The sequence below is a fragment of the Adelges cooleyi genome, unplaced genomic scaffold (assembly GCF_023614345.1).
Source record: "Adelges cooleyi isolate 19-005CV unplaced genomic scaffold, UGA_ACOO_1.1 ACOO_flye_CR_arks_rails_tigmint_CR_PRNA_30, whole genome shotgun sequence".
Taxonomy (NCBI): domain Eukaryota; kingdom Metazoa; phylum Arthropoda; class Insecta; order Hemiptera; family Adelgidae; genus Adelges; species Adelges cooleyi.
Genome location: NW_026095971.1, coordinates 21,213,500 through 21,227,763, shown reverse-complemented (window position 1 = coordinate 21,227,763; position 14,264 = coordinate 21,213,500). Strand labels below are relative to the sequence as shown.

General features: G+C 30.2%; 2 protein-coding genes across 2 annotated transcripts in view; one reads left to right on the top strand and one right to left on the bottom strand.

Moving 5' to 3' along the window:
* Positions 1-12,231: 12,231 nt before the first annotated feature.
* On the bottom strand, positions 12,232-14,083 carry LOC126838243 (uncharacterized). The gene is made up of 2 exons (XM_050572518.1): positions 12,826-14,083; positions 12,232-12,437 (listed from the first exon to the last, which is right to left on the bottom strand). The coding sequence occupies exons 1-2, from the start codon at positions 13,818-13,820 to the stop codon at positions 12,269-12,271; spliced, it is 1,164 nt and encodes a 387-aa protein (XP_050428475.1). The 5' UTR covers positions 13,821-14,083; the 3' UTR covers positions 12,232-12,268.
* Positions 12,427-14,264, top strand: part of LOC126838245 (uncharacterized) — a 160,609-nt gene continuing 158,771 nt past the window's right edge. The window contains exon 1 of the mRNA XM_050572529.1: positions 12,427-12,450. The gene's annotated coding sequence lies outside the window, so the exon portion shown is untranslated. The remainder of the gene's footprint in view (positions 12,451-14,264) is intronic.

Below are 14,264 nucleotides of genomic sequence, written 5' to 3'. Positions count from 1 at the left end.
AATTTTGAAAAAAAAAACGTTGCATTATTTTATTACCTAAACTAACAACTAAAAATGAAGTTAAGAATTATTTTAATTATTGCTATAATATAACACAAATAATATACTTCAGCAGTTGAAAACAAAACAAAATTTTTTTTATAAGTTACCACTTTTAGGAACCAAATTAATAAATATTAATCTAGATATTATTTCATAATTTTTTATACAATACAATAGGTATGTAATAAGTTTAAAAAAAAAATAATTTTATTTGCACTAAATTGTTTATTACTTTCAGATTTACAGATACCAATAATTAATTATAAAATCAAAGAATGATAGAACATAATATTTAGTAATTAACGAAATATTAAAAATGTACATATTTTTAGGACAAAAACACAGTTTTAAGTGAAACATTTGTTATACCAAATCAATTAAACTCAAATGATTAGGTGGCGATTTTAACTTTAATTTTACAAAACAGTATCAAAATTAGTTTTGAACAAACAATATTACAAATTTACTTTGATTATAAATATTTATGTCAAGAATGTTATTTTTAAGTCTTTAAACTGAAATAATAATATTTTCCTAGGTAAGAATGGCTATTTAGGAAACTTTAAACTTAATGTTATGAAAAATTCAAGCATTAAGTAAAATATTGATAATATCCTAATACTTTTAAAATAATAGTATTAATTACCTCATCATCAGATTTTCCATTTAATTGTAAGTTTCGAAACTAAAATGATAATAGTTTACTAGACAAGAATGGCTATTTAGGAAAACTTTTTACTTTATATTATAAATAATTTAGCAAAATATTCCAAAAAACCTAATAGTTTCAAATTAATAGTATAAATTACCTTAGCTACTATTTTCAGTTCAGGATTAGCTGAACTTGAAGCTTCAGGTAGGTCCAAGTCCATACAGCTAGCCTCTGGGATATAAAATAGTAACAAAATAGAGAACTATAAAAACATAGTGTTGTTCTATAAAGTATAAACTAGAGTTAAACTGTAAGACAAAACAAATTATTTATATTGTCTTTGAATGCCGGTTTTATATGGAATTAAAAAAATACTAAGACTATACGAGTACATAAGTATATGTAATATGATTGCTCTTGAATTTTTAAGACGCTGTACTATTATTTATATTGAATACTTGCAAAACCAAACAAACACATCGATGACTTTAACAAAGAGGTATTAAAACAAAAGAAAGTACTGTTTTTTTTATTTTACAGAAAATAGGTTAGAAATTGTGTATTGCAACACCATCGCACATTTTCAACTTGTACTATTATTTCGCTGGAATTTGTTATTTATTTGGTTTTTGTGGGAGCATTTATTTTACTTCCTTAGAAAATTGATGGTTATACTAGTATTATACCATAGGTTTAAAGTGTTTTCGAATCAGATATACTTTTTTAGGATTTGTTTATTGCATTTGATTATTTACAAAACAAATATGACTATGTTGAAATATTACGTGGATGACTTTCAGAAGTACATTTGTCAACACCGGGATAATGATAACGTTTTTTTCTACTGTATCTATATACTGGAATATCAGCTATATAAATCCGAAATCGAATGCAATTGGTACTTTGGTTGGCCAAACGTCGATAAAGTCAACTTCTTCTCTCTCGAAACCGGTGAAAAAAAAATTTGTTTGTGTCCCACTTTCAAAATTAACTTGCTATAACTTAGCGAAAACGGTAAGATGTAGTCAACAATTTTATCGTTTATTTATGCTTAATAAATAATCCATAACATTTTTGACTCAGTTTGTGTCCCAGTTTATTTTTTTGACGCGCTGACTTCACTTTTTTTTAGCGCAGAAATCACACGAATCTCAAAAAAGTAGAAAAATACAAAATTCATCTGGAAATGACACTACATTTATGTCTAACATTTTAATAAAATACATTATATAATTGACTGCATACTCAAATAACAGGTTATTGTCAAACAATGCCCAGGCCAGTTTCAGGTAACATTTAGGTTTTTATAATATGTATTTAGGTTTCATATTAGAATTAAATTTGTTTTAAATGTTTTTTTTTCGAACGAACAACTAAATTCTATATAATTACTTCTTTTCGCTGAATCATTTAAGCCACACCTGAAAAGTTAACATTTATTTTAAATACCAAATTCTAGGTTTGATTACATTTTTTATACAATTTCAAGCCAGAAATAATGTTTAAAAAAATACTTACGAAACATATGCTGCTAGACTAAGTAAAATAATAATCTTTATACTCATCATATTTAATATATTACAAGTATAATATTCAACTGTGTACTTGTTTAACTCGACTGCAAAATCACACTGTGTGTTACTTCAGAGATTTTAAGGCAAAATGTATGTACTAGAATACAATTGATTGATATGGTTCATTTCAAGTTTTGGATTTTAGGAGTTGTATACACAGATGTTTTCATTTCTACCGCGCTATACCATTTTGTAAATAATACGAAACAAAATATTTCAAAATTTTCAAAAGTCCCTTGGAAAATGTACAACTAACGACTGTGTTAAATTTAAGAAAGCCGAAAATTTAGAAAAATTTACAGCAATTGATATGCGATACGTTTTTGATATTTATTATTTAGTGTAACGACTGTGGAAAATAGTGAAATTTTTATAAACAGTCGAACAATTGGAGGCATTTGTTCACAGTTATTTATACTTTTGTCAAGAATCTTTTTTTTATACATCTGCGACGACTGCCTACACAAATAAGAAATTATACGTCTTGGTAGCTTGACAGTACAAAATATTTTTACAGGGCGTATTGTAGAATTTATTACCTACATTTTTTTATGTAACCTAATAAAAGTTGTAACAGCGAGTCATTGCAATACTATCTTTTTTGCAATTAAATAGATAAAAAATAAAGAGACGAGCGATTTATTCGAAAAAGTGAAAAAAATCCTTGTCTCGATTTAACAAGAATATAACATAAAACTTGTGTGCTTGACATTTTTGTTGAAAATTGATTAGGCGTGCCATTTTATACTGTACTTGATTTGGACTGTGCTTGGTTTTTTTTTGTGTACCTGTTGTAATATTGCTGACTGTTGAACTAAAAGCGTTGCTATAAGCTGTTAAAAACAAAAAAAAGATGCCTTTTAAATTTCAGACATTTATAGTTTGTCCAAACGAAAATACTAAATACTTTACGTATTGTAATCACTTCCATAGTTTTTAATAATAACAACAATTGTATGGTTTTTTCTCCAGCCTATTTCTCAAAATTCCAATAGTTCCATAAATATTTGTTCAAAATTTGTCATCGACGAGTCTAATTTTTTAACCGGATATTCATTATATAAAAAATATATATTACTATAATATTATTGTTTTTGTATCTGTAAAAATTTTAACGAGTAAAACTCTTATTTTCTAACGTGTACAGAATTCTTTAACCAGAGTCCTAAATTTGGGTTTCCAATTGACAATGTATTAAGATTTGTTTTGTACTTTGAATTTTCGTTTTATGAAATGCGCCAGCATATTATAGTAAGCCAGTAATATTTTTTTTTGCGTCTTACTAACCTTAAATTCAATATGAAATAACGATATTACGGGTAAAAATAACACACAAAAATACCTACCCAGGTTTTTCGTACTATGAATTGCGTTAGTATAATATAAAAGACCTTGAAGTTTTTTTTATGTCAAACATAATATTCAAAGTAGACGCATACAACAGGCAGAAATGAGCAAATTTTTAATAAATTTCTATTAGTATTAGGGTAGATACGTTTTGGGTCGATCGTCAGTCTGTAATAATTTGTTGCCGTTGTTACAGTTAATTTAACGGTATAATGTTTGAATGATTGAATTTAATCAAGCCTGGATATTATATTGTGTAAAATGGATGGTTGTAGACATCGGTCGTAGAACGAATGGGATTATTTTTCTTTTCTCAGATGATGTAGCCGAGAAAAAAATATTTTACGGCCCTTTGTGATTATTTTTTTTTTTTGACAAATAGGTTTAACCGTTTATTATATTTCGCCGAGTTAATAATTTGTGTTTTACAACTTTTTATATTAGATGACAACAGCTGTTTTCGAAAAGCCTTATCCGTTGTGCTTCGGTTGTATTATTAAATCTATCGTCGAAAATCTCTGTTCGTTTTTTATCATCCCAACTCGGGCGGACTTCAATTTAAAGTACGCTATCATTCGCTATGCCTATTTAGTGCTATTTCTGCGCCGGCTAATGAATGGCATAATTATCTGCCGGGTTTCCTGCTCCGGTTTTAAACTCTTTTTACATTAAAATGGATTTTCCGTAAAACCGCCGCCGTACCCTCGCTTAACGCGTCCCCTGTGCATTGTTTAAAATTATTTCCAACTGTTTCACTGTGGCCGTGGCACTGTGATGGCGCCATGGAAATGAATGATAAAATAACCCCAGAAACAGAAAGCGTTTATTCATCCCAGGTTTCGACAGCCGGTACTACACCATCGAATGCCTACCGTCGAAAATGCTCATTTTTCACTTATTCTACAAGGTGAGCCAACACAAGAGTGTTGTATTGATTTTTCTCGTTTCCACTATTTTCGCTACAAAAAAAAAAACGGTCTGGAACCCGAAAAATTGTCCGACTTTATCCACCGATGTGGGAAACTGTGTTCACTTCCCCCGGCTATAACATCTAGAGGGCTGTGTCATAAGAAACGACACAATAGTCCGTTGTAATATCGTACGTTATCATTTTGACAATAAACCTTAAATAATTTAATAGCTAAAAGTATGATTGTGAATGCCTGATGAAGGAACTGCGAGGGGAGGAAAGGGAGGTTAAAAGACAGCGCCATTAAACGACAGGACAGCAAGCTCGACGACGATGACGTCTTAAGGCATTCGTATAGCTGTCAAAGTGTGTAATTATATTCAAGTGTTTAATTATTTTAATCGCGGCCTAATGGGTTGGCTAAAAGCTGTGTGGCGGGCACGTGCTCTTGAAAAGGATAAGTAGTTGCGGTTTTATAGCGACCGGCAACTATAGCGTTTGCTTTATTTTATTAACAGCCGGTAATTTCCACATAATAAAATATGCGCAAAGCACCGGTAAAGTCGACCGTTCACACGAGATTCGTGAATGTTACAAAATATAGTTTTTCAAATACGTCGTTATAGGCTCGTTTTTAGTCAGGACCTTTGGTTTGTCTCCACCATGTACAGCCCTATAGCTATGGTTTTCTGGTAGACACCATTCCGGTTCACTGTAACTTCCACGTTAACAGTCATGAAAATAATCAAAGACCGAGAACAAAAACATGTTTTATATTGGTACACTACTTAGGTATCTATTCAGATAAATGTCACCGTGACGTGTTAAGTTGAACCAAGTCTTTTGACGATTTGTGTTATCACAACAGTAAACACTTTGGCATGTGCATAAAGCAATTTAGTCTAGTCGTTTTAGACAATAGTAAGGTGAAATTAACTTCAACCATATTTTTTTGAGCCAGGGCTATGCACTTGGAAAATAACGTACAAGGCGATCAATATTTTTTTAAAGGCTCGCATTAACAGCTATTATTAAGAGGTAACATAGTTAATATTTTGTTAACCAATATGTTTCCTTCTTTCATTTTGTAGATTCCAATCAGTGTGTTCGTCACTTACAAAAGTTTTGATCTTTATCAATAAATCGAGTACACTAAAAGCTTGGCCGTACATTTTTAAAGTATTTTTAACATGGTTTATGTTATATGACTGGACACAAGAAATTTCATGTCAGTTAGAGATGAGAGATTAGAGATAAGAGATTAGATTGTTTTTCCGTTATTAAATCATTTATTATTATCCACTTATTCGTTTCAACACCACTCGATTCTGTAATTAATTGGTCGATATTAATTGCACGCTGGCAGGGTTATTGGATAAATTGCGTTTGAATGTCTCGCATTAATGTTTCCTTTTTCCGGTTACTGGTTAGGGCAATTTCCGTCAAGCCGTTGGCAAATGGTGTACGGCTAGGAAATGATATAACCTGTAAATAGAAAGCGTTCACCAGTGCTTGGCTTTGTCCGGAAGAGGATGTAAGGCCAAACTAAATTAGGAACTCAACACCAGGATACGAGGGTACGTGGTTAAAATCGGTAAACGCCTTTTTCTTGTTCGTTCACGACAATCACGCGCCGTTTATTTTAGTTTGTTGTCATTTGGGATTTTTATCCTCTAGAAACCTGCGGAGGTACGAGAGAGCTTAAGCAACAAACTTATCTAACCCATCGACCATCGTCGGAGATTACATTATGATGATATTTATCAATTAATTCTTATCCCAAAATGCAAAATAGTAAAATAATTAACATGATTATCAATTTCTTTCAGGCAATCTTGTGATAGAGATAGAGAGCAACACATTAGTAAGTAATATCGTAAACACAAAATAAAGTAGACAATTAGTAAGTATGCTATAGGATATTTACAAGTAACTTATGAAACACTTGAACTAATTGAGAACATCCAATTGTAAACAGTTTTCTCAGCATTAAATTTTAAACAGCGAATATATTTTTTGTATTGATATGGCATACAGTTAAATAGACAGGCTCTAGATAGTTAACAAAAAATTGCCAAAAGATTCACAAGTATATTTTATAGGAATATTATACAGTCTATTTTCCTTTGAAAAAATTACAATTTTCGCCATTGATAAAACTCTTAAACATAAACATATTACCAACTTTTTTACAGAGAAATTTTTTTGGTAATTCACCCAGCTCCTGATAATTGTTTATTGAACAAAAATAATACTAATTCCACGTTTGAAAATAAACGCTCTAGATTTAACAACAAATGATTTTTTTTTTTTTTTACAATTGTTGGCATATTTATGAATAATTATCTATAATTAATTAAAATTGGTCATCCCAATAAAAATCGGCAAATATATATATATATTTTTTTTTTGTTCAACCCTGAGGTCGGCTAAATGATAGATGTGTCTCTCAATTTCTCCCCGCCGCTTGTAGTTCTTTTAAGCTTTCTACAAGTCTTTATTGTGGTATTTTTTCATTATAAACGGCGTCGTTGGTTTTCCCATTCCAATCTTGCCTTCTCTCCGACTCTTTTCGTTATCCAAGTATTATTCCCTATTAAATGTCCAATTCACTTATTTTCTCCTCTCCCCAAGCGTGTTCCCCGTCAACTTTTGTGTGTTTATCCTCGTTAAACCCTTTCCCTCCCTTACCTTTTCTGTCCATTAAAAATTGTCAGTTCTCGTCTCCAACAACATAGTTTAAAGGCTTCGATATTGTCCTTCTCGGCCTTAAATTTATTAGTACACTCTTGTAAGCACTCTCACAATCTCCAAGCTTACTGTTTTTGTGGTGGAAAAGTTTCTATTTTTACAGAACGCTTGTTTTGCTTGCTTCGTTAAACTTTTATAGCGCGTTTTTAGATTCCACAAACGGGATAATAAAAATAATGGGATGTTTGAAGTAAGACAGTGGGTTTTTGAAGTGAAACTTCTTTTTAATTTATAAATTTATATTTATTTTTTTTAATTTTTAGTAATAGGTAACTATTTCCAGTTTTCTAATAACTGTCTTAAGATTATTGCTTTAGTCCTACTCAAGGTTTAAGAAAACTGCCTTCCGTCCATCGCACACATTTTTTCGAATGTTTACATTTATTTGTTTATTTTTAGTATTCAGGAAACATATTTCCATACATATTTAAATGTAATAAAAACTATTTAAGTTAGTTTTATTCACTATTTCATTTAATTAAACGATATATGACTGTTAGTTTATTTTTATTAGTATAATCTCGACAAGTGTAATAAAAGTTTTATAACGTTATTTTGTTACCTCACATAAATATTTTCCTTAGTTGAAGTTAAAAATATTAGTTTAGTAAAATTAAAACAAAACCACTACATTTAGGCGGGTTCGTTTGTGCGAATATAAATAATTTTAATCGACATTTGTTGAAGTTGTGATAAACAATGTGAATTTTGGCTTTGACATTTTTTCAATCAGAAATCAATGAGAAACCTACATTAAATAAACCGACAACTATATTGTAAAATGGGTTTAACGTTTTGAAATAATGTTTTGTATTTTAGTCAACAGTTTATTTCCTACTTTCTTAGATTTATCGTGCATAATATTATTAGTGTCGTTAGAGTTGTTTTCCCCAAAGGCAAGCATATTTAGTATGTATAGTGAAACGGAATATGTACAGGAGGATTCGGTAGGGATAATTTATTTTAAATTATCATTTTAGATGCACCGTTCGGTATGTTGAATATTCCCAACATAAATTAACGCCAAACATTACAATTTGTTGTTTCCCGTCATGTTGATGTTATTGTAAGTTTTCCGTCTAGTCTTAAACCTATCGTTCAGGAAAACCGCCAAGATACATTGCTCCTTGTTTTCAATAAATTATATTATTGCATAGCATAACAGCTAATGAAATACATCAGCTATGTACACTTGATACGTTTTTTTAGTTGATCATTAAAACTATTTAATCACAATATTGATATCTGTATTATTAAAAATGTATATTATCATATATTTTAGAAGATATTTATTTAGTTCTACAATTGAATGCCAATTTGTCCATTTAATTTACTTTACTTTATTAATAAACTCCAATATTAGGAAAGACTAAGAATTTTAAGACGGTAAAATTATTAAGGGCAAGTGGCTATTATAATTTATACTAAAGTTGTGTTAAATTATTTTAGTCACAAATTATAGTAAACTACACAAGATGACAAGTATTAAATTTAATTAATAAACCATTAATTAAGTATAACAAACATTTTAATTTTAATTTACTTATGTATTCCCTTATATTTTCAAAATAATTTGTTCGTTCTCAAGTGTTGCACTAAGTTTCCCATCTGAAGACGTTGGCTCAACATTCACGCCATGTGGTACCGACCATAGTCTGTTACATTTTGCACTAAAAATGCAATGTTTCATCCCTGGGAAAAAGTTTAAGTCCTTCAGCGTAATAAAATCTCCTTAGGTGAGTTTTGTCGTTTTAATAAGTATTTTCATAGTTAATTTTCTCGGGAATTAATTCAACGGCCAACAGTTTAACAAGTATAATAAATTTAATATTCTCTTAGACCATACATAGCAACGTTAAGTCGCTTAGGTGTATACTTTATGGTCCTATAGAACTTTCACCAAGTCGCGGGCCCTAGTTATTTAGGTAAAAGACCAAACTAACAATCGGTATCATGTGCAGTAAATTATAGTTAATTTATTGAGGCTGTTGAGTTATTCCACATTGAAAATTTACTAAATTTTAATGTGTCTGCGGTGCGATTCATTGTATACCAGTTTAAAATATTCAAATAAGATTGTGGCCTTTTTTTGAAAAATAACTTTGGTCACATTATATCTGCAAACTCGAGCGTTGGAATTTAATAATAATTCACTTAACTCAAATGTGCGGTTATTTGTGTTTCGCTTTATGTAAGACTCGATGCAGACAATTTGTGTAGTTAATTAATTTATGAGATTGTTGGCTTTGACATATTATGTATATTATGTTAAACGGATCAACCGAATAATCTCAGATCAAATATGTACATCTCCTGCAATGTAAATAAGTTTTCAATTGTATGTAAAGTTACTTTATATTATCAAATTTATCGTTATTAAATAATCAGTTTACACATTTCATTAATAATAAAAAATATCACTCGTATGTTAAATAAATACACTTGTGTATAATTTTTAGAGTGATGAATTTGTTCATCCACCGTGGGATGTGTGAAATTCCTAATTAAAGTCCAACGTGCTCACACACAGCATCTATCATTGTTAGTATACTTAGGGATATTGATTAACCACCATCTTTATTAGCATACGATGGTATATGATACCGTTGGGAATGGCTGCTTTAACGAATAAACGGAAATAACCGAAACACAACCAACGCATTACATTATCTATAGTTTGTTTTCTTCGAGGAGGAGTTGGACTGGTGATACTTTAAAAATACCGCGAGGGCTTCGGTGGAAAGTTTTCCTGTTAAAACCATTATTGTTTTGGTCGGATTATTAACCTTCCAGGAAATCACCCCACTGACATTTAAAACGACCAACATAGCTGTCGTTGCTTTACAATAGGTTTTTGTTTTTTGCTGTTTTTAGTGTCGAGGGTAGTACAATTATATTACAAGTATAATAAATATTATTTTTGTTATTCGTTAATTGATCAATGTATTTTTTTCTTCTTCTCTCCTTTTGTTTCTCTTTAATGGTACTTTTTTTCATTTCTTAATTGGTAGACACATTTTCGTGGGCTAGGAAGTCAATTTGAAAATTAAAATATCTAACTACTAAAAAAAAAACAAGCCACTTAATTATAAAATTAGTTTGTCAAATTTCTGGGAAGGTTAAAAGTACTCAACAACATTTTCCTTTGAAATAAATGCCATGTCTAGATATGATAATACTTTTTTAATTTGATTTTGATGGCGAAGAGTTTGAAATAACATCAATAATCAATAGGTACAATTAATTAATTGTTTACGTATAGTTTCCTTGAACTCAGCTAGGATTAAAATATATTTTTGTTTGTAACAAGAGAAATGTACAATTTGGCATGTGTCCACCTATACGTTCATTCAGGAATAAAGATTTAGTGCATTGTTTATTTAAGAATAATAAGAAGAAGAATAAGTTTAGTTAAAAAAGTAATAAAGTAAAATGTTGTATGAAAAAATAGATTTCCTGGAGTACAATGAAATAAAATTGCCTTAGGATAATAAAAAAAGTTGTTAACAAAATATGAAAAAAAGTGACGAAGCAACAAAACCATTAAAGTTTATACTGTCTTAAGAAATATCAACTCTTTTTTTTCCCTATTTAATCACCTGTATCTATCATAGTTTATTTTTTAATATAATAAAATGTTTAAGCAATAAATACCGTTATCTTATTTATTTAGTTTTGCTTAAATATAATTGAGTTCGAATTTTATACCAGTGAATCAGTTTTCATACTAAAGTGAAATTATTTTAGTGAATTGATGTTACTTTAGCATAAAAAATAAGGTTTTTTTTAAATTTTAAATATTATACATCTATTCTTTTAAAAGTTAATGAGGAAAACAATACATTATTTATTAAAACATAGTTTAACTTCAAAAGGAAGAACAGGCAATAAAAGTTAAACTTTCGAAATGTTACCTCAAGTTTGTCCTCCAAACCTTGTTTTAAATGTATAACTTATTGTGGTTATGTTTTATGGAATTCCTATGATATTTTTGTCTTAGCTTGTCGTAAAAAAAACAGGTCATTTAAATTATTTTTCATTATTTTTATACATTATACAATTTCTTTCTGTACAAAATTAGACGTCCAGTATAGATTTATCTGTTACTATTTTGTACTCTTGTTCTGTAACAGAAAAAATTACACCTTCAAACCGTCTCACTCTCGACAAAGCGACGTATTCAACGAGCAAGTACTAGTGTTGACAAAAAAAAACGCATGTTCATTCTAAATGTTTGTCCTTGTTGATGGTAATGGCAAATGCTATTTTGATCCTTATTAATTTACATGGTTTCAGGTGATATTTCTTCATAGGCTTCTATTTATTACCATTACCTAAATTTAGTAGCAAATTATAAAATTCAGCGTTACCTTGAGACATGAGCTCTTGTGTTTTGTGTTAATTTACATTTAGTAATAGACTGCGATAGTGGAGAATTTCCAGTGGACTATTTTGCTCCACGTTCCGCCTCTTCCTGGTCGTAAAATTGGATATGACCTAGGCAATCGCTAGACCGCGCCCGATTTGGCTGAGTATTAATTTAAATATTAGCTAAGACAAAAGTTAAAGTACCTATAAGCAATTTATACTGAATCTATACTTAAAATCTACAAAATTGTATATATTATAAATACTTTAAAATACTCTATATAGTTTATGAATACTTTAAGTCTAATTGTATAGTTCTTGAACTTAAACTTATGGTAATAATAAGTTTGATGATCATAATAATAATTATTATTGTTATAATTGTAACCCAAATTGCATTTCAACAAAGTAAACTATATTTTTATATTCAGTGTTTTTATTGTAATCTATTTGCGTACATTTATACAGTTAAATAATTTGGAAATGATCAGAAAAACATAGCTTAAAGTATTTTTTATTATATTACATTATTAAATATAATTTTTCATTGTTATTACAATTCCAACATAAAATATAATGGACATTAATGTGTTATGATAAATTAGCATCTGTAAATTAAAAATATTAAGATAAACTGACTTTAACTGTACCTTTAAAATAATAGTAAACTTTGTTTTTTTTAGTGCCAGAAACTTTATTGTTGGATTCGTCCCCGTCAAAATCGTCATCTTTAAAGTCATTTTCAAAAGATGTGCTGAACGATAATTTCCGGATTGTTGCATTCTCAAAACGGCTGAAAATAATGAGTAAATGAAATATAGTATTCAAAATAATAGTTATTAGTTAACATACCTATAAAAAATTATATAAATCGGTGTATTTTAAATAAAATGTTAAAACATACCTAGTAATACCGGGTAAGTATGTAATTTTTTAAAATGTATTTAATTTGATTATAAAGCTAAAATAGAACGCGCGGTTTTCTCAATGTGATCTAAATTGATTTATCTATCTATCTAATATCTGATTTACTAATATTATGGAGAAATGTTAGGTCTGGGGGTTTCGCACCTTTATCTCTACAAGTGTACAATGTTGTGGCTTTCTCAATAAATTTAACAGATTAATCGTAGAATTTTTAAAACATTGTAATTCAAAAAATACACGGTTAAATGATTTACCTTTTTTCTTCTGGTTCTCTATCGTACGGTATGTCCAAAGAAATTGCAGTGATGTTTTTGTCTTTAAAATTAGCTCGGTGTATATAAAACGGGTCGGTATGAGGAACTATTACATCTAGCCGATTGTTATTACAATGATGATTATTGTCATCTTGTTTTGTGTCATCACCTCCAGCTTCGTCGAAAAATTGCTCCAAAAATTCCCACAAAGCTACGTCCGACGTTTCCTCAGACGATCCCTGCGAAATTTCCTCCGACGAATCGTCGAACTGTGAGAAGAAATCTCTTAGCAATTGCCAAATGATATCTTTGTTTTCATCTAATTCCTCGATGAGCTGGGCGAATTCTTCGCCGAGTTCACTGCTTATGGATTCGTATTTTTTTACAAAACTCCCATCGTGAGCCACGCAATTTGTCTGTAATTTTTCACCAGTATTCCGCACTGTACTGATGAGAATCCATATAATCTCATATAAATCCACGACAGCAGGTTCGACCGTCCCAACACGATTACAAATCGAATTAAATGCCTCAGCATCGATACGGTACTCGACGTCTAGAGTGGCTCTTTTTCGCATAATGTTTTTCCACGTGGAATCCATTTCCAATTTGTTTCCCTCTAATTCGCCTATCCCCTGGAATTGAAGTTGACCTTTACACGTGAATATATTGAAATTCATACGATACTCATCGTAGATCGATGTGGTGGTTATGTTGAATTTCTTGGTGGTGTCTTTAGGTTTTTCACCGTCTAACGTGGCTTGTACATTCTGAATTTCAGGGTCGTTATCACATTCTTCGTTAATCGCATCTCCGTTATCTTCTGTTAGCTGTTTCAACGACGATGCTTTAATGTTATCGACGAAGACTTTCATGAACGGTATCAAGTCTTTGAGAACTAGCATTGCAAACAGATTGGTATACGTCAATCCGGCACAGTTGGTGGCATCTTTAATCAAGCCACGTATATCTTCGAGACTTACGCGCTCATCCATTTCGTCGGTGTTGACATATTTCTCAATTATGTTGTGGACATTAAAGTCTTTTATTTCGCCGATATAATCTTTCAGAGCACGGTATTTATCGTTGTATAAAATATTTCGTTTCAAAATATATCCCCATTTTTCTTGAGCTTCGTCATCGTTTATTAGTTCTGCGATTGCTTTTTTGTCCAACGTCGAGGCTGAGGGTAATTCGTTGCGGTTTTTTATAGATGTGCTGCAAACTTTGGAACAAAAGATTAAAAATAAAAAAATTATTTGTGAACTCATTCTACCAAAAAAAAAAAACCGTTGTACTAATTATATAATTTTATCATAATATATTATATGCACGATACAACGATAAACTTGCAATGAGTCAATACTTTCAAAATATATAAATTTTCTTAAGTCTAATACTATTGCTTTTTTGAAGCTGCCATTTGTTAACACGTATGA

Coding starts and splice junctions, on each gene's coding strand:
- LOC126838243 (XM_050572518.1), bottom strand. CDS start 13,820: ATGGATGAGCGCGTAAGTCTCGAAGATATACGTGGCTTGATTAAAGAT. Junction 12,438..12,825: donor AGAGAACCAGAAGAAAAAAG/GTAAATCATTTA, acceptor CATTATTTTCAG/CCGTTTTGAGAATGCAACAA.